Source organism: Pollachius pollachius (assembly GCF_949987615.1).
Source record: "Pollachius pollachius genome assembly, chromosome: 12".
Taxonomy (NCBI): domain Eukaryota; kingdom Metazoa; phylum Chordata; class Actinopteri; order Gadiformes; family Gadidae; genus Pollachius; species Pollachius pollachius.
Window position 1 is genome coordinate 22,609,270 of NC_136945.1, and position 20,793 is coordinate 22,630,062.

The window sequence follows — 20,793 nt, forward strand, 5'->3', positions numbered from 1 at the left end:
CTCTCTTTACATTATCTCTCTGCTCCTCTGTTTACAGTATCTCTCTGCTCTCTCCTCTGTTTACAGTATCTCTCTGCTCTCTCCTCTCTTTACATTATCTCTCTGCTCCTCTGTTTACATTACCTCTCTGCTCTCTCCTCTGTTTACAGTATCTCTCTGCTCTCTCCTCTCTTTACATTATCTCTCTGCTCCTCTGTTTACAGTATCTCTCTGCTCTCTCCTCTCTTTACAGTATCTCTCTGCTCTTTCCTCTCTTTACAGTATCTCTCTACTCTCTCCGCTGTTTACAGTATCTCTCTGCTCTCTCCTCTCTTTACATTATCTCTCTGCTCCTCTTTTTACAGTATCTCTACTCTCTCCTCTGTTTACAGTATCTCTCTGCTCTTTCCTCTCTTTACAGTATCTCTCTACTCTCTCCGCTGTTTACAGTATCTCTCTGCTCTCTCCGCTGTTTACAGTATCTCTCTGCTCTCTCCTCTCTTTACAGTATCTCTCTGCTCTCTCCTCTGTTTACAGTATCTCTCTGCTCTCTCCTCCCTGCAGGTTGTTTGAGTTCCGCGGGCGTGTCTCCCCCTCCGTACCCCGCGGCCCCCCGGCCCAGCGGGCTCGGCTCGCCGTCCCGCTGGTGCGACGGGTCAAGTCGCTTCCTGTCAAGCTGCTGTCGCGCAACACCTCGGCGCTCCCCCCCGGCAACAACAAACACAGATGTAGGTCCCTGTCTGTCACTCTGTCTGTCTGTCACTCTGTCTGTCTGTCTGTCACTCTGTCTGTCTGTCTGTCTGATACACGAGTGCTTGAGGCTTCATCCTAAAAGCAAACGCTAAAACAAACCCTTACATGAACTGGTGAAATCCCGAACCCTGAAACCGTACCCTGGAATAAACAACTGAACCCTAAAACCAAACCTTAAGAGGAAACCCTCCCCCTAGAACCAAAAACTAAAACATAAAAACCTAAGCCAAACAGGGAATCCTAACCTTAGAACCAAAACGATACCGTAATCCAAAGAGGAAACTCCTTGCCCTAAAACCAACCCCTGAAACTTAACCCAAATAAGAAAACCTAATCCTCAAACCAAACCCTAGAACCAAACAACCAACCCTGAAAACTAACCCAGAGAGGAGACCTTCACCGCTAACACCAAACCCTCGTACCCTGAAAGCTAACCCAGAGAGGCGACCTTCAACGCTAACACCAAACCCTCGTACCCTGAAAGCTAACCCAGAGAGGCGACCTTCAACGCTAACACCAAACCCTGGTACCCTGAAAGCTAACCCAGAGAGGCGACCTTCACCGCTAACACCAAACCCTGGCACTCTGAAAGCTAACCCAGAGAGGCGACCTTCACCGCTAACACCAAACCCTGGCACCCTGAAAGCTAACCCAGAGAGGCGAGCTTCCCCTGACACCAAACCCTGGTACCCTGAAAGCTAACCCAGAGAGGCGAGCTTCCCCCTGACACCCTCTGTTTAACCGAAAACTAAACCCTCTAACCAAAACCACACCACCAGAGAAGTTGTTTACAATTCTATTAGAGTCTGAAAGACTGAGTCAGACAGTGAAGCGAACATTTGAGATTTCTCTCACACACACACACACACACGCACGCACGCACGCACACACACACACACACACACACACACTGGGGATGGTGCTGAGATGGGGGCTGTTTTGCTTTACCAAACTCTCGTGGAGTGGAGGTCTGCTCTCCGGCGTTCTGCCCAGAGAGCCTGGGGGGGGGGGGGGGGGGGGGTGGTGGGTGGGGTTGATGGTGGGGGGGTGGAGCCCCTGGACGGTGGTGCGGTGGTCTGTACAGGGAGTCTGTGAGCCTGGTGGTGACCCAGCCTGACCCCGTCACTAGCTGACCCTAACAGCCATCCTCTGAGGCCCCTCTGCTCCACCGGCCCTCTGCTCCACCGGCCCTCTGCTCCACCCCTCTGCTCCGTCGGTCCCTCTGCTCCACCCCTCTGCTCCAGCGGCCCTCTGCTCCACCCCTCTGCTCCACCCCTCTGCTCCAGCGGCCCTCTGCTCCACCCCTCTGCTCCATCGGCCCCTCTGCTCCACCCCTCTGCTCCAGCGGCCCTCTGCTCCACCCCTCTGCTCCACCCCTCTGCTCCAGCGGCCCTCTGCTCCACCCCTCTGCTCCATCGGCCCCTCTGCTCCACCCCTCTGCTCCACCCCTCTGCTCCACCCCTCTGCTCCAGCGGCCCTCTGCTCCACCCCTCTGCTCCATCGGCCCCTCTGCTCCACCCCTCTGCTCCACCGGCCCTCTGCTCCACCCCTCTGCTCCATCGGCCCCTCTGCTCCACCCCTCTGCTCCACCCCTCTGCTCCAGCCGCTCCTTCTGGATCAGCCACTGCTGGAATGTAAATATAAGATCAAAGTAACTGTAATGTCATTTCTCAAATTTCTCAGAAAAAACCTCAAATAATTAATAACAATTACAAACAAAAAAGGTTTGTGTTACATTTACGTTTACGTTTGGAGCATTTGGCGTCTTTTAAACGCAAATGTACAAACTCTTTAGTTCTTGATCTGACAGCGCATTGAGATAGACCCGGCGGCAGCCTGCTGCCTTCAGCTCACTCCTGACTGGAGGTCATCCCAGGAGCTTTCTCTGGGGATTCAAACTGCTGCCACATGTCCTGTCAGCATCTCAAAGTGGTCTGAAGCTGGCAACATTACTCATGGTTTGATCTCCACACTGCTTCTACTCTCTCTCTCTCTCTCTCTCTCTCTCTCTCTCTCTCTCTCTCTCTCTCTTTCCCTCTCTCTTCTCTCTCCTCTCCTCTTCATGTCATTCATAATTTGTCCAGATTCTTGTATTAACTTGTTGTGATGCCCCCCCCCAACCCCTCCCTCACCCTATTGCTCTCTCTTCTCACTGTGTCTCTGTGTCTGACACTCTCCCCTCTGTGTGTGTGTGTGCACGTGTGTGTGTGTGTGTTGTTGGTGTGTGTTTGTGTGTGTCTCTCTCTCTACCGTCTGTTGGAATGCTGTTTGTTTTTATTTATGTGTGTATGTGTGTGTGGTCTCTCTCTCCCCACTCTGTGTCTGTGTCTCTTGCTGTTCCCTGTGTGTGTGTGTGTGTGTGTGTGTGTGTGTGTGTGTGTGTGTGTGTGTGTGTGTGTGTGTGTGTGTGTTTGTGTGTGTGTGTCTCTCTCCTAGCACTGCGAGGCTTGGAGCTGCAGGCGATCAAGTCGGAGTTGACTCAGATCAAAACCAACATCGAAGCTCTGCTGTGTAGACTGGAGCTCATCTCAGACGACACACACATCACCCCTACAGGTACACACACACACACACAGACACACACACACACACACACATACACACACAAACACATTACCCCTACAGGTAAACACGCACACACGCACACACACACACACACACACACACACACACACACACACACACACACACACACACACACACACACAAACACATCACCCCTACAGGTACACACACACACACACACACACACACACACACACACACACAAACAGACACACACACACACATACTTAGTTCAATTGTGCCAAATCCGGGTTGGAAAGGTTTTAAAAGTTGGTCTGTGCATGTACAAACACATTAACATTACTGATCTACTTTGTCTAGATCTATACAAGTATTACTTATCTTCCTTGCCTCGGTCAATGCACACACCAATATTACTGATCTACTCTGTCTAGGTCTATACAAACACAAGTATTTCTTATCTTCTCTCTCTTGTTCTATACACACACTTGTATGACTGATCTTCTTCGTCCAGATCTGCACACTAATATTACACATATGTACACATCCTAAAATCGACAATACATTCCCCATCCACATTTCTTTGTGTGTGTGTTTGCGTGTTTGTGAGCAGAGCTGCGGAAGGAGGACGAGGAGGAGGAGGAGGAGGAGGAGGACGAGGAGGAGGAGGAGGAGTGTAAGAGTGAGGAGGTGTCTGTAGATGAGGAAGACTGGTGCTCTGAAGGTCAGGAGGAGGAGGAGAGACGAAGCAGCCACGCAGGAGAAGAGCAGTCACATGACCGCGCAGAGCACAATATGGTGTGTGTGTGTGTGTGTGTGTGTGTGTGTGTGTGTGTGTGTGTGTGTTGTGTGCGCGTGCATGTGTTAGTGTGTATGTTAGCATGTTTGCGTGAATGACTGGGTATGTGTGTGTATGCTTGTGTGTGTGTGTATGTGTGTGTGTGTGTGTATATGTGTGTGTGTGTGTGTGTGTGTGTGTGTGTGTGTGTGTGTGTGTGTGTGTGTGTGTGTGTGTGCATGACCAGTAACTCTTTGTTTTCTGTTTCAAGGAAAACCGAGGACTATCATCAGAAGTGAAATCGATCCTACTGTGAAAGGTAATCGCTAACAAGCTAATTAACGCCCTCTCCCTCTCCCATCAACCCACTGACTCCCCAGCCATCGGCTGAACGTGTGTTCCTATTTTAACCAGGACCAGAACGCACGTACTCAGCCCCTCGCTGACCCCCGGCTCCCAGGTGTGTGTCGAAGAACTCCCCAGAACCCATTGTTCTCTAGCTGTTCCAAAGACATAAACACGATATACGCACACGGAAACATCAGTAAGACAGACTGGACATTCGCTGGAGGCAGATTTATCTGCTCGATGCTTTCTCTTTATCGACTCATAAATCCCCCCCAAAAAATTGTCAATGTCAATAACCTTTATAAAACATTGGGACGGACCAAATCGAACAATCCGGGAACTTGGAACTTGTATAGTGTTGCCTCACTAGTCACCAGCACTTATGAGCAGGTCATCAGCTGTTTATGCTACACATAAAAATAAACGCCCGCGTTTTTCCTCCTGTTCCCTGCCTATCTTTCTGTATGATCGTGATTCGCCACAGATCTTTGTTTAATTTTCTGGGGATTGTGTGTCTCTCAATGGTGAAATCTTTGATGAATGGACCGATTTACGGTTCCACTGAGCAGTTCCACAGAGAAAGCCAGAGGGAGAAGATAAGTTCTGCTTTAGGAAGGCCGAGGGATGTGTTGGACTAACAGGCCCAGAGTCAAACATCAATATGGAAACGCTTCCCAGCCCCCTGACCCAGAGCCCCGGGATTTGGGACCAATTATGACGTCAGCGCTCTACATTTTCAATAATTTGTCCTCTGTTCTTCGCCTACCTGTCAACATTGTGATTCAAAAATGAGGGCAATTTTCCGGCCTAACCAATTACGTTCTCCGCTCAGCTTTGGTCACTTGATCTGCCTCTGAAGTGTTTCTATTAGTGCGGTCCTTGGCGGGCTTCCTCGCCTCTTGGGATCACTTATGCTTTGCAGATTCGCCAACTTTAAAACGTATAAGAAACGCAATATGGGGGAGAGTAAGCAGACAAGGGTAAAATAAAGGCAAATCCCAAGAAAACTGGGAGTTAACAAGTATGCTCCTTTGTGGAAGATTCTTCTAGGATCAAAACATTCTTGGAAATTCCCAGCAGAAAAATATAAGCAAACGGGAGCTTATTTTCTTTAGCTGAAAACAGATCCGACGCTACGAGAAGAAGAGCAAGTCAAACCGAAGACACAAAATGACGTGGATGTTCGAAAGCGACCGCAGAGACAGGGTCGGTCCCAACAGTTCAACTGAAACCGTTCAACAGTTCAACTGTGGCTGAAAGAGGCTAGGGGCCTGGTGCCTAGGGAGAGGCTAGGGGCCTGGTGCCTAGGGAGAGGCTAGGGGCCTGGTGCCTAGGGAGAGGCTAGGGGCCTGGTGCCTAGGGAGAGGCTAGGGGCCTGGTGTCTAGGGAGAGGCTAGGGGCCTGGTCTTTAGGGAGAGGCTAGGGGCCCGGTGTTTAGGGAGAGGCCAGGGGCCTGGTGCCTAGGGAGAGGCTAGGGGCCTGGTGCCTAGGGAGAGGCCAGGGGCCCGGTCTCTAGGGAGAGGCTAGGGGCCTGGTGCCTAGGGAGAGGCTAGGGGCCTGGTGTCTGATAGGGTGATGGTAGGGGCCCGGTGCCTAGGGAGAGGCTAGGGGCCTGGTGCCTAGGGAGAGGCTAGGGGCCTGGTGTCTGATAGGGAGAGGGTAGGGGCCTGGTGTCTGATAGGGAGAGGCTAGGGGCCCGGTTCCTAGGGAAAGGCTAGGGGCCTGGTGTCTAGGGATAGGCTAGGGGCCTGGTGTCTGATAGGGAGAGGGTAGGGGCCTAGTGTCTGATAGGGAGAGGCTAGGGGCCCGGTGCCTAGGGAGAGGCTAGGGGCCTGGTGTCTGATAGGGAGAGGCTAGGGGCCCGGTCTCTAGGGAGAGGCTCGTCCCCTGGTTCAACTGTGAGAAGCACGCAGAGCATCTCATCTGCCGCCCCCAGTAACACGATCGGAGCATGCGCCTCGCAAGCTCACCTCGATTCGACGTGCAGCTCGCTCCTAAAGCGGTGGTGAATCTCATTCCCCCGTGACCGATGAAGGAAAACACTCGTGTATTGGGAGATATTATCTTTCACCTCAAACCAGGTGGGCCCAAACGTCTCAAAGCCCTGAGAAGCTTTCATTCATATGCAGCGGATTACGATGGACAAAGTGGCCGTCTTAGTTCCATCTTGGTTCTGACTGGCTTGCAAACCAAGATGGCCAGGGGTGAACCCGGATTCATATTCATAGTATATCTAATTTCATATAAGCATATGTATGTTTACATTATACGATCCCACAGAATATGAAATGGGGTGGGGAGCAGAGGGTTTTCCTCCAGGTTTTCACTGGAGTAAGCTTGCATATTGAATTTTAATGAATTGAGCAATCCAGCCAAGTTTGATTCTAACCTGATGTTAGCCACTTCCCAATAAGTGTACATTAATGAACCATTAGCCACCATTGGTTAATACGATAATAAGCATTATTATATATAGCAATAGCATAGGTAAGGGTTAGGGTAGGTTTAGGGTTAAATAATGTATACATTTATACCTTAGGTGAGGTGAACACAATCACCTGAGTTAACATGAGCACTATTAGTAAACATGAACACGCTTAGTAACTAATTACTGCAACATTAGTGAACAGTTCATTAATGGTTAATTAATATACCATTGTTGTAACCTGTTACCAGTTATCTTCGGCAAATTGGTTATGGTTATGGTTGGATTTAGCGTGGTTATTGTTAAATTTGCTCCAAGTACAATCTTAATTTAATTATAACTGTTCCTGTACTGTAATTATAATTATAACTAATTATAATTTTTCCCCTGGCTCGCCAGGACGTCCTCTCTGTTCTAACCCGTAAGAGTTGTTATTGACATGGCCTTAACATTGAATAAAATACCATTATTATAAACATTAATGTTAAATATCACATTAAGGTCGTGACAAGTACTCCTGAAATAAGGATGGAGGAAGAGGGTTCATCATTTAAAAAAAACTGGCATGAGAATCGGTTCAATTGAGTACAGAGATTAGACGTCAGACACTTTATCTGATTCACCGGTTTTGAATAAAATAGCCTAAGCATGCGTATGATATAATAAGCACCGGATTCTTCCACGGGACATTAGCCCTTGCTCACACTGAGTTGTCCATGACATAGCCATGGCTTTGGGAGGACTATTTGGGCTCAACGGGCCTGCTTGAACTGTTTTATGTGACAGAGATTTAGTACGTGGAACCGTCCGTCTGTGACGGGGTAACCACCCCGTCCCACTGGTCTGAACGCAGATTCTCTGCTGAGGGCGGCCATTCACAACCGTCATGGCCGCCTTCTCAGGGGGTAACACAAAGCACATGTTCAGGGAAACATCTGCCGCTCGGCAGATTCCTTGGCTGCCATAGCATGGAGCCACGCGATAGGCCGAAAAGCAGGAACTGGTTAGGGGTGAGAGGTGAGACAGGCTCACGTTAACCAGGTCCAAATTAGCGCTTGAGCTTGCAGGGTCACAAGTGTTAAAACCACGTGAGAGAGGCAGGGTTCTGCGGTTTGGTTAAAGGAACGCATGCCAATGTTTACACCTGTTGCTCTTACTGCCTTGCTCTGCCTATAAGCCAAGCAGGGGATGGAACCCGTGGAATAGAACATTAGACCACGGTCTAGCCTTTCTGTATTTATAACTATACAGATCTGAGTACAAATGTAATAGTACCAAAGCCACGTCTTCCCATACAGGCTGTGGTACAAGAAGTGTCTCTCTACAGAGGAAGCTCATCATTTAATTCCATTTTCCACTGCGGAGACGCTGAGAGCGATGGAAGAGATGGAAAACATCCTGACACCTTCACGCCTCGGCTGTGATTCTGCATCCGGTTATTAAAATCATGTGAAATGCATCGCTAAATGAGATCTCCATGTGGCGTGGGGAAGGGTTTCTCTGATCTCCTGGTGTCTGTGAGTCACTTCCTCTGTGGCGTCCGCTCCTCGTTCTAAACCAAGGGGATCTAAACGGCCTGATTGATCCAACAACGGCATTAAAACTGAAAAGCCTCACAGCTTGTGAACCAATTACTGAACAGGACAATTATTTTACTACCATTGGCTACAATAACTCACGCACAGGCACGCACACGGCCGCAGAGAGAAACAAACACAGAAAGAATCACACACACACACACACACACACACACACACACACATATACACACAAACAAACGCTAAGTAAAGGATGATCCGTCGTAAAACCGCTAAATGAAACATCACGTCGAGTAGAACATGAAGCAAAACAGGCTTAGCTTATTCACATAGTTGACAGCACTACAGCTTAAAGAGAAATGTATTTTCCATCAAGAAAGTATTTTGTGGTTCTGATCCGTCCATCTTTCTATCCAGCTATCCTTTCTCTGGCCGCATCATGTTTTCCTCTCTCTCTGTCTCTCTCTCTCTCTCTTCTCTTTGTCCACCATTATATCCTGGCAAAGGAGAGGAATGCTAATGAAATATTTCATGTTCGCTGTGCGGCCTTAGAAGATAATGGCGTTGGAGCAGAACCACATGTAGATGGATGAAAAGACACACAAATACGCCCACACACACACACATACATGCGCACACGCATACATACACACACACACGCACAGGAATGCAAACTTGGATATGCGCACAGTATGCACACACAAACACACACACACACACACACACATCACCTCAACAGGTAACACTCACACACACACCCCCACACACTCACGCACACACACACACACGCACGCACACACACACGCACGCACACTCAGGAATGCCGACATAAATTGGTTCAATACAAGTTTTTGTGTGTTTCAGGTGCTTGGAGCTGAGGAGAGAGATGGAGAGATGGAGGGATGGAGAGAAGGAGAGAGATGGAGAGAGATGGAGGGATGGAGAGAGATGGAGAGATGGAGAGATGGAGAGAGATTGAGAGATGGAGGGATGGAGAGAGATGGAGAGATGGAGGGATGGAGAGCTGGAGGGAGATGGAGGGATGGAGAGATGGAGAGATGGAGGATGACGAGAAGGAGAGAGATTGAGAGAGATGGAGAGATGGAGAGAGATGGAGAGATGGAGGGATGGAGAGAGATGGAGAGAGATGGAGAGATGGAGGGATGGAGAGAGATGGAGAGATGGAGGGATGGAGAGAGATGGAGAAATGGAGGGATGGAGAGATGGAGGGAGATGGAGAGATGGAGAGAGATGGAGAGAGATGGAGGGATGGAGAGATGGAGAGATGGAGAGATATGGAGAGAGATGGAGAGATATGGAGAGATGGAGAGAGATGGAGAGAGATGGAGATATGGAGAGATGGAGAGAGATGGAGAGAGATGGAGAGATGAAGAGATATGGAGAGAGATGCAGATGGTGCAGTTCCATGATTTAAAGTGGCCCAAAGTATGGGTTTATTATATTTTATATCAGGTCCTGAATATCATTTACATGACTTTGAGAGACGTCCCAGACCAAAAGCAACATTTATTAACATTATGATAACGACAGAAAGACCATTAAAGTACTATAGCATTGCATAGTATACTATGCAATGCTATAGTACTGTACTATACTATAATTAAACAACTGAACTTTACTGTACTATACTTAAAAATAATGTACAATACTATACTATAGTATACTATGCTGTACCGCTGTACCATGCTATGTTATAAAATAAAAACGATATACTATACTACAAGAGCCTTGTATATACTATAGTTAGTATAGTATAGTAAACACAAGGCAGTTGTCATTGGTCAATACACAAACTCGCGGGACATTTCTGAATACAGGCACATTTTGAGAAACAAATGGATTTTGCAGACTTTGTGTTGACTTTATCTTTATTTTATTCATTGTTTTTTTTAATCTGAAAAATAATAAAATCTCTTCCTTGAAGCACAGCTCCTTGATAAACTAACAAACGTAAATTGGAGTAAATTAGCGTATTTATAAGACACAACGAACCGCCTCTTCATGGCTCGGCCCCGGTCTGCCTCCTCTCCTCCTCTCCTCTCCTCCTCTCCTCTCCTCCTCTCGTCTCCTCCTCTCCTCTCCTCCTCTCATCTCCTCCTCTCATCTCCTCCTCTCCTCTCCTCCTCTCATCTCCTCCTCTCCTCTCCTCCTCTCCTCCTCTCATCTCCTCCTCTCCTCTCCTCCTCTCCTCCTCTCATCTCCTCCTCTCCTCTCCTCCTCTCCTCCTCTCGTCTCCTCCTCTCGTCTCCTCCTCTCCTCTGCTCCTCTCGTCTCCTCCTCTTGTCTCCTCCTCTCCTCTCCTCCTCTCCTCTGCTCCTCTCGTCTCCTCCTCTCGTCTCCTCCTCTCATCTCCTCCTCCTCTTTCTACTTTGTCCTTACGTCAGTGGAACACTGTAACAACACAAGATTATGGTTATTTTTCCTTTATTTATTTCTTCTTTCTTCTCCACGTGTTTGTTCTGTCTCCCGTCGGTTAGTCTTCGACTCGTTCCTGCTGAATGAATGACTTGTTACCAGTGTTTAACCAGACCATTATGATGTTGAATGACTTGTGACCAGTGGTCGACAACACCCTGATGATGTTAATGTTGAATATTCCTGTGGATGCACTCGCCAGCTTTTACAACATGTGTAAATAAAATTCAAAGATTGGACATTCTTTTTTTTTGTGTGTGTGTGTGTGTGTGTGTGTGTGTGTGTGTGTCTTTGTGTGTGTTTGAGTGACATTACATTATTAACGTTAAAGTGTGACTGGTTCATATTAAAATACTGAATAAAATAACTTGCTTAATGATGAAATAAGTTAATGTTAAATATGTGTGAGTGTGGGCCTGTGTGCGTGCGTGTGTGACATGAGTCAAGACAACATAAACGTCTTTCCGAGTGTATCTCCAGTGATGCGCCGCGGTTCCAGCCGAATAAGCACAGGAGGGATTTAATTGGACCGTGCTGAAAACGTTTGCCAGATGTGTGTGTGTGGCAGACATAATACGATATCTTATAGCGGATTATAGGTAAGCTACATATAATGGGAAATATGATATTGGGTTAGAGGTAAGCGTTACATAATGCAAGGGAAACACTGGATAATAACAAAGTTATTGGTGGAAGGATTCAGCGCAACGCGGGATAAAATATTTATGAGTGAGGAGTTGAAAGACTTGGATGTTTAGATGTCCCGAGGTCTACAAGCCTCAGTGTGTCCCTGCTGCAACATGGCACGTCCTACAGCAGGTGAGTTGATACTCTGTGTGGATGGTGGAGGTTTGGTAGGGTGCTGTGGTGGTGGAGGTTTGGTAGGGTGCTGTGGTGGTGGAGGTTTGGTAGGGTGCTGTGGTGTTGGAGGCTGGGTAGGGTGCTGTGATGGTGGAGGTTTGGTAGGGTGCTGTGGTGGTGGAGGTTTGGTAGGGTGCTGTGGTGTTGGAGGCTGGGTAGGGTGCTGTGATGGTGGAGGTTTGGTAGGGTGCTGTGGTGGTGGAGGTTGGGTAGGGTGCTGTGGTGTTGGAGGTTTGGTAGGGTGCTGTGGTGGTGGAGGTTTGGTAGGGTGCTGTGGTGGTGGAGGTTTGGTAGGGTGCTGTGGTGGTGGAGGTTGGGTAGGGTGCTGTGGTGTTGGAGGTTTGGTAGGCTGGCCGTCCTGGGCTACAGGCCCTGTGAGCAGAGGGGTTCAGAGGGGCAGACACCGGGGGGAGACGGAGGAGAGAGGTGGGAGGCTAGTGGGAGAGCTGGAGGCAGTCGTTGAACCTTTAGAACACAGGGGGCCAGCACACTCTGATTTCATCATGTGTTTTAGAACGCTGAAACCCCTTTTCTGTCGCTCACCGAGGGCCTTACATACACATACATTCCATACACATTACATACACACAACGGCACGCACAAACACTGTCTACACACAAACAAGTGTTGACACACACACACACACACACACACACCACACCTATAAAATGTTCAAACAGACAAACATAAATCTCAACTCTCACACATAAATTCATGCACACACACACACACACACACACACACACACACACACACACATAACCACTCTGCATGCCTAAAAAGTCCTAATACCTGGTTTAAGGGCTCAGCTCTTCAGGTCAGGCTGACCATGTCTCGTTTCATTCGTTTCATTCATACAAGACAACTTGTATGAGTTGTGAGATGCAACTACAGACCGGTGTATATCTGGCCTCCAGCCTCTTCTACCAGGAACACTCCGGAGCTAAGCCTCCCTAGGAGACTGGCTTAGGACCAGAACATAGCCCCACCCCTCCACTCAGACACCCCTCAGTTTATCTATCATCCCTCCATCTCTCAGTCTATTTGTTTCTCTATCATCCCTCCATCTGTCCATCTCTCTGTCTATCAACCATCCCTCCATCTGTCCATCTCTCTGTCGATCAACCATACCTCCATCTGTCCATCTCTCTGTCTATCAACCATCCCTCCATCTGTCCATCTCTCTGTCTATCAACCATTCCTCCATCTCTCCATCTCTATGTTACTTTATCATCCCTCCATCTATCCTCCTTCTTATCCATCCATTAACTCCACACTGCATTAAACATGTGTGCATGTGTGTGTAAGTGCAGGCCTAGATATGTGTATGCATGTGTGTGTGCCTGTACCTGTGTGTGTGTGTGTGTGTGTGTGTGTGTGTGTGTGTGTGTGTGTGTGTGTGTGTGCCTGTCCCTGTGTGTGTGAGCATGTTTGTGCGTATTGTGTGTGTATAGTGTGTACACTAGCATAAGAACACACAGGGAGGCGGTGTTATAGAAAAAACAGCGGCAGTAGGCCTACCTGCTGACAGAAGGGGCTGCCACTCAGACAAACACCTGGAGCCTCTGAGTGACCCCCCCCCCCCCCCCCCCCCCCTCTGCTAACGTTAGCTAGCTTTGGGAGCTTTGCTGCGGGCTGCCAGTCAAAACACGAGGCACATTGTTCTGCCCCGAGCGGAATCTAGATTGGAGGCTTATGTTGCTCCTCGATGATAACTGTGGAGAGGACAGGCAGAACAGAGGAGCAGGACAACCCAAAATAAATAAGGAGAAACACACACAGGGCGTGGAACCGGGGATTAATCTGAGTCTGGGCGGGGATGTGTGTTGTTTTTATGGCTTTGCATATGTTGGCCTTGTTGTGGTTTGGTTTCTTTAATGTTCCCATCGAACCCAGGGCCTTTAATGTCTAGGAATCATGCGGCGACATCTGTTTTTTTATGTGTGGTAAATAATGACTCTATGGCTGTATAGGTCAGGCAGAAAATATCAAGTACACAACGTACTTGCAGTAAAAGGTACTGAAGGGCAGAGTGTTTGAATAACGAGCCTTGATCAAAGTGCCCCCCGTGGGGCGGGGCCCCCTGCCTGATGTAGATTGGGGGTCTCTTCACAGTTCATAAGCTACGCTTATTTGATATGGCCTTTTATTAATCAAGACAGATTAAAAGGTCAGAGGGGGTCGTCAAGGTTGCTTAGGAACAGACGCACTAATGACGTGTACCAACACGCAAACCGCTGGAGGGGGGAAGATCTCACGTCTCTGGGATTAGCGACAGATGCGGAGGCCGTGGTTCAAGTCGAGAAGCAGATGCACAAAAGGGAGAGACAGGCTGATCTCAAAGGTCTGATGGAGTACGGGGCGAAGTGGCTGCTTTACATGCTGTTTACAGCTGTTTACTGGGGTTCCAGGAACGCCCGGCGGATGGGCCGCCAGCAGCTGCCGCAAAACAGAGATGAGAATGAGGTGTCTTGGATCGCTATGACAACCTTCTGTGGATCGGATCAGAGAAACGACTGCTAATGTAGAGCTAGACCACGGCTAAAGTAGGTTAGCATCGCTACAGTAGAGCTAGCCCACTGCTAAAGTAGTGCTATGGCAGAGATGTCCTCTAGTAGTGCTATGGTGTTAGCATCGCTACAGCAGAGCTAAAGCATTGCTAAAGTATTGCTGGACGTGTTACGGCAGTGCTACGGTGCTTAAGCAGTGCTAAAGTACAGTACAACTAGTGCTTTATTAATGCAATGCTGTAGTTATAATAATAATACTAACATTAATTGCATTTCCCTTTTCAAGAATCTCAAAGCGCCTTACCTGTGTGTGTGTGTGTGTGTGTGTGTGTGTGTGTGTGCGTGCGTGTGCAGGACGGGGGGAGGGGTGATACGACACCTCAACCACTGCCAGTCTTTGGCTGGGAGAAAAAGGTTCTGTGTTTTCCCTGGACTGGTGTAGGACCCGATGATGGAGGAGGATGGTCAACATGGTGTACAGATCAAAGACATCAAAGGAATGTTTAAGAAACATAAAACTTGTAACCAACACTATGCAACAATCGTTATTGAATCCAGCCCTGCGCACAGAAGTCCTTCTGAAGTGTTTTCACTGAGCAGACCAATAAACAGGCAGGAGAAGGTCGCTGAGTGAGGAGCAGGATCATTCGGCTAATTTGAAGTTGATTTGAGCGACTTCAAGCTAGAGTTGGCCATTTTGGAAAACAGACTTGAGTAAACTGGTTTTTGTATATATATATATATATATATATATATATATATATATATATATATATATATATATATATGTATATATATATATATATATACTAGTATATGTACATATACTGCTATATTTCAGTATTCAAACCAAAAAATATCCCACACATCCTTTCAGACCTCCCTCAAAAACCTCTCCCACGATCACATGTCTAGCTCGCTAGCTTTAGCAGTAGTTTGGCCTTGCGGAAGACTGGTCATGCACTTTGCGTGCACGGACAGAGTAATTTACTCCATTAAATACATTTTATTTATTAGATGAATAAATGATTGGACAGGATGATTACAGACCTGCGACAGCCAAAAATATCGAATACATCTTTTATTATGGTCTGAGCATTTAATTTGTTGTTTGCTTTCGGGTTGTAAGGATAATTTCAACAAATATGTCAGTAAATGCTTCTAAAATAAATGGCCTACTCCAGCTTTAAATGCTTCCAGACGCTCTGGGCAACATTGGAACCTATGAAAGACTGTGTTTATAGGAAATGCTCAGTGAATGTAATGATTTAATAAATCTCTTTTTGAGCATCGTCAAGGCAGTTTTCTAGTTTACCTCAAGCTCGTTAAAGTTTGATGTTTATTTGGGAGTCTAATATGGGAAGGACTAATGAAAAGGAACAGCTTTTGATATTTTAATATAAGGTACACACTTTGGGATTGACTTGAAAGACACACTGATTAATGGTTCTATAAAAACTGTTTGATTGCTATTTTTCAAGACCCACCATTGCTTGCTGTCTGATGTGAGGCACTTAAAAGGTACTTAAGGCGTTCAAACCAATTTGAATCCCTTTTCATCTGAAAAAAACGATTTATGAAAAAAAAAAAAATCCAAGGCAACAGGAAAATATGGTGTCTAACGTCAAACAGGTACATTTTATCTTCCTCATTGAGGCCAGAATCTATCCTGGAGTGAATGCTGGGCCCTTTCTATTGCATGCAACCAGTCGCTGTCACTCCTCAAAGGCCTAAGTTCTTTGCCAGTTATGGAAGAGAACTACAGAGTGTATGTGTCCTCCTCACAACAACAGCATATTTAGTAAGCTGTTACATGTCTGGTTTATCTCTGAATCAGCGTCAGATGCCAGCAGCTGCCAGACCAAGCCCTACAGCATCACTGACTAATGCAAAAAGCTTGGAAACAGGAGGTTTCACACACTTGCAGGCTTTCGAAATATTTATGTCGCAGGAGAACATTTCGCTGCCCTTAAGCTAACCTTATCTAATGTAACCCTGAACAACACCATTTCCCTTTTGTGCTTTAGCAATTCACCCCACTTAACCTTACCACTAACCTACCCTTGCCATAGTATACATTTGACCCTTAACAAATACCGTATCTCTGAACCTTAACCTTTTCAAATCCCTTTATATAACCTAGTCCTCAGTTCACTTAATCTTAACTTCATCCCTAACCCTGAACTATATGTTAACCCGCTTTCACTCCGGGCAACAAGAAAAAGAAGAGTTCACTAAACAAAATAAGAAGTTTGCTTCTGTTAGAGGGAGACATCGGAGGCAGAACCAGGAGGTCAAGATGAACTCAAGACTCGCCCATGTAATAAAAAACAAACAAAAAGTTGCCCTAGTTACTGAGTCTTTTGGTTGTTTTCTTCAGAAGAAGAAATTGACAATTCAAAAGGAATTTTCTCTGATGTTTAAGGTCAAGAGATTAAGGGATTTAGGTCTTCAAGATGACTTTTCCTAAAGGCCTCCGCATCTTGCAAATGGCAGATCGTAACTAACAGTAGATTAGGGTCTGAGGGGTATGGGGTTTTCGGAGAAGTCTAAATCCACCAGTGTCTCAACACAGAGTGCTATTGTACAGCGTCCTTCCAAACGTATTGTTTTATTTAAACAGCCGTCTTAAGTTTTACGACTTGGCATCGCTTGTGAGAAAAAGCCGCTCTTCCAGTCACAGAAAACACACAAGACCGCCCTGTGCGACGCCTGGGGGGAGCAGTGTGGAGCCTCAGGTAGGATGGGCTAGAACCTCAGGTACGATGGGCTAGAACCTCAGGTATGATGGGCTAGAGCCACAGGTACGATGGGCTAGAACCAAAGGTATGATGGGGCTAGAACCTCAGGTACGATGGGCTAGAGCCTCAAGTATGATGGGCTAGAACCACAGGTTTGATGGGGCTAGACCCTCAGGTATGAGGGCCCTGGAGCCAAAGGTATGATGGGCCTGAACCCTCAGGTATGAGGGCCCTGGAGCCAAAGGTATGATGGGCCTGAACCCTCAGGTATGAGAGCCCTGGAGCCACAGGTATGATGGGCCTGGACCCTCAGGTACGATGGGCTAGAGCCAAAGGTATGATGGGCCTGGACCCTCAGGTACGAGGGCCCTGGAGCCTCAGGTATGATGGGCTAGAGCCAAAGGTATGATGGGCCTGGACCCTCAGGTACGAGGGCCCTGGAGCCTCAGTTATGATGGGCCTGGACCCTCAGGTATGAGGGCCCTGGAGCCTCAGGTACGATGGGCCTGGACCCTCAGGTACGAGGGCCCTGGAGCCTCAGGTACGATGGGCCTGGACCCTCAGGTACGAGGGCCCTTGAGCCTCAGGTGCGATGGGCCTGGACCCTCAGGTACGAGGTCCCTGGAGCCTCAGGTATGAGGGCCCTGGAGCCTCAGGTATGAGGGCCCTGGAGCCTCAGGTGCAATGGGCCTGGACCCTCAGGTATGAGGGCCCTGGAGCCTCAGGTATGATGGGCTAGAGCCAAAGGTATGATGGGCCTGGACCCTCAGGTACAAGGGCCCTGGAGCCTCAGGAATGATGGGCCTGGACCCTCAGGTACGAGGGCCCTGGAGCCTCAGGAATGATGGGCTAGAGCCAAAGGTATGATGGGCCTGGACCCTCAGGTATGAGGGCCCTGGAGCCTCAGGTACGAGGGCCCTGGAGCCTCTGGTGCGATGGGCGTAGAGCTGACGAGCAGCGAGGTTCGATGTGAGCCGTTGTTTGAGGACGAGCGTCCGCATGCCGCCCGAGGATATTTACGATCATTACAGAAAATCTGGCAGACATTGGTCCTCGTATTTTTTGTACAAATGAGCGCCACATGGGTTAATAAGGGCAGACCACAAGGCCTGGCAGCAGACTCTGTCACAGGAACCGGAGAGCAAAGAACTCCACGACGCTTGAGCGCCACACTGACATCTGGACGATAGTGGGTTTGAAGTTTTCCCTCTTCCCCTCCCTTACAATCATCTCGGTTGACTGGGACTATATGATCATTAGGAACCAAGGTCTTGCCTTGTCCAATCAGATGAATTGAAGGAGGTGCAGAATCGTGCTGTAGAAAATGTGATGTAGCCCATTATTCCTCGTGAGATATATCATGGGGTGGTTCAATTTAAGTTGATTCTTTTGGATCGTTGGATCGTCGTCTTCAACACATCATTATGTCATTTGATTTTGAGTGTCGGGATGTTGTTTTTGTGTGTGATTGCTTTTCTTTGTGTGTGCCTGTTCCTCTCCTCTGGACCAGATAACCACACATACCTATTATATACAAACAGAACCATGTGTCTCAGCGTCACTTTGGCAGCCAACCATCACACACACACACACACACACACAAACAGACACACACACACACACACACACACACACACACACACACACACACACTCACACTCACTCACTCACTCACTCACTCACTCACTCACTCATTCACACACACAGTCAATCTTTCACTCACTCACTCACTCACTCACTCACTCACTCACTCCCTAAGCGTAAAATTCCATTTGCCGAAGTTGAATAGGTGAAGTGAATAATTGTTTTAGTATAAACTACATGTGAACACTCCAAAAATAAACACGATAACACTTTTTGCCGGGATTTATTACTTTTTATTAGCGGTTTGTTTGTTTTTATTAGCATGACGAGACAACCGTCAGCGCGCTGGAAACAATATCCCGAATTTGAGATCTCAATCACGGGATATTGCCCAATATCCAGAGATAGCGAAACAATCAAATCGTGCCATCTTAGGAGGTTCCCGTGTAGCATACACTAATGTATTTAATGACACGCTACTCCGGAGGGCTAGAGCACTCTGTTGTCAGAATGAAGGCACGCTCGGGGGCAGCAGCAGTAATCAGATAAGATGACTCTATTGATCCCACAGGGGAGTCAACGTAGAGCGCCGTCGTAGAGCTACGGCATAAGATATCAGATACGGTAACGGGTCAGAGGGGCTCGGACCACAGCCTATCGCTGTGGTCCCGGGAGGTCCAGCCGTACCCGGGTTCCCAGCGGACCCTCCCTGAGAGCCTCGGACGGTATCATCTGGGTTTAGTGAAGCCGTCCATCTCTCTCCTAGCTGGGGATGCTAGGAGATAGAGGGACATTTACTATCAGGATTAGCATGGGGGATTGAAGCGCTATGGATTAATATCAGGAAATGCTTCTGAACGCTATAGCTGATGGTGGTTATGTTGAAATATATAAAGATCCAGTAGAGGAAGAAGAAGGCTCTTCTTGTAGACGTACACGTACTACAAAATGACATTCTTGCATTCATCCGATCACTAGCAGCACTAGGATCAGCATTGGTCATGCTGGCTCAGGTATTTATTTATGTTAGGTTAGGGTTAACCAAAACCCAAGGGATACCGTAGCCTGTTAAATAATGCCTTAATAAATACTGTATTTAACATGAACACTATTGGTAAATTATTATTAGACCATAAGTAAAAGGTGAATCAACAGTTTTTTTATTGCTTATGAGTGCATTAAGTAATGTAAATTAAATGTTAATCACGTGACCTTCAGTGTAAAGGGTTTATCATAGCGCTCAAAGCAGGCCAGGAGGGCTGTGATAACGGGAGGCACCACGGACGCAGACGCCGATGGGACACGCAGTGTTTAGACTGATTCCCAGGAGAGCGTCGGGAAAGCTGAGCCCGGCTCGGACGGGGTGAGGGGGAAACGGGGGTCTCTGGATCTCTGGGTACCGGTCTGGACGAGGTCCCTGGGTCCGATAGAGGGCTGGGGGGGGGGTCTCAGAGAGATCTCAGTCTGTATCGGCTGTGCTCGACCCAGCCTGTCCTGTGAGCGGCCACTGGTTGAAGCGCTGTATAAATGCAGTCTGTTTACCTGATGAGGTTTTACAACTTAATTAATAAAGTACTCGGAAATCGGAACGTGAAATAGTTCCCATGTTTGTTGAGCAGTGAACAATCGACCGTTTGTGTGCTATAGGACATCGTTCTGTTGTTTGGTTGAACAGCTCCAGGGTTCCCAACTTAAGATCTGTGTGGCGTGGGTTCTTAAACCACCCATCTCTCGTAAGGGCCCCAAAGCGTTCCCCTGCAGGGGCCTGATCTCCCGGCTCAATGTTTACCGCCATGACATGTTACACTGATTGAGGGGCCCCAAACTTTTGGCCTTCGAGAGATTGGCGGTAATTTGTGGAGAGGTGAAAACTTCTCCTCTTAGAACATCTTGTTGCAGTCTGCACACTCTTCATCTTAACTCGGATATTTACACAAGGACCAACGCACACACACACACACACACAGGTATCAACACACACTCACACACCGCAATGGATATACTCACACATGCACACACACACACACGTATATGCAAACGCACATTCACACACACACACACGCACACACACACACACGCACGCACGCACGCACGCACACACACACACACGCACACACACACACAAACGTAGATGCATGTGATACCGTCTCAAGCATTTCCCTGCCCGTCTGTCTGCCTGCCTGTCGATCTGTCAGTCAGATGAATTGTTTTTGGTCTGTTTTTCACTGACCATAGCGCTGGCTCCGCCCACCCTATGAGGTCAGAGCGAGACGTCCTATTATATCTTCATTATTAAGAGGAGGGTAAGAGACAG

The 20,793-nt window shown here is 47.8% G+C and overlaps 1 protein-coding gene across 1 annotated transcript in view; it reads left to right on the forward strand.

Moving 5' to 3' along the window:
• raly (RALY heterogeneous nuclear ribonucleoprotein) overlaps nucleotides 1–17,634 on the forward strand; it is a gene marked incomplete at both ends in the record, with an annotated part of 27,905 nt that extends 10,271 nt beyond the window's left edge. The window contains 4 exons of the mRNA XM_079747713.1: nucleotides 544–707; nucleotides 3,169–3,288; nucleotides 17,368–17,459; nucleotides 17,506–17,634. Of these exons, the coding sequence (XP_079603839.1) occupies nucleotides 544–707; nucleotides 3,169–3,288; nucleotides 17,368–17,459; nucleotides 17,506–17,634 (505 nt within the window). The remainder of the gene's footprint in view (nucleotides 1–543; nucleotides 708–3,168; nucleotides 3,289–17,367; nucleotides 17,460–17,505) is intronic.
• Between the last annotated feature and the right edge of the window lie 3,159 nt (nucleotides 17,635–20,793).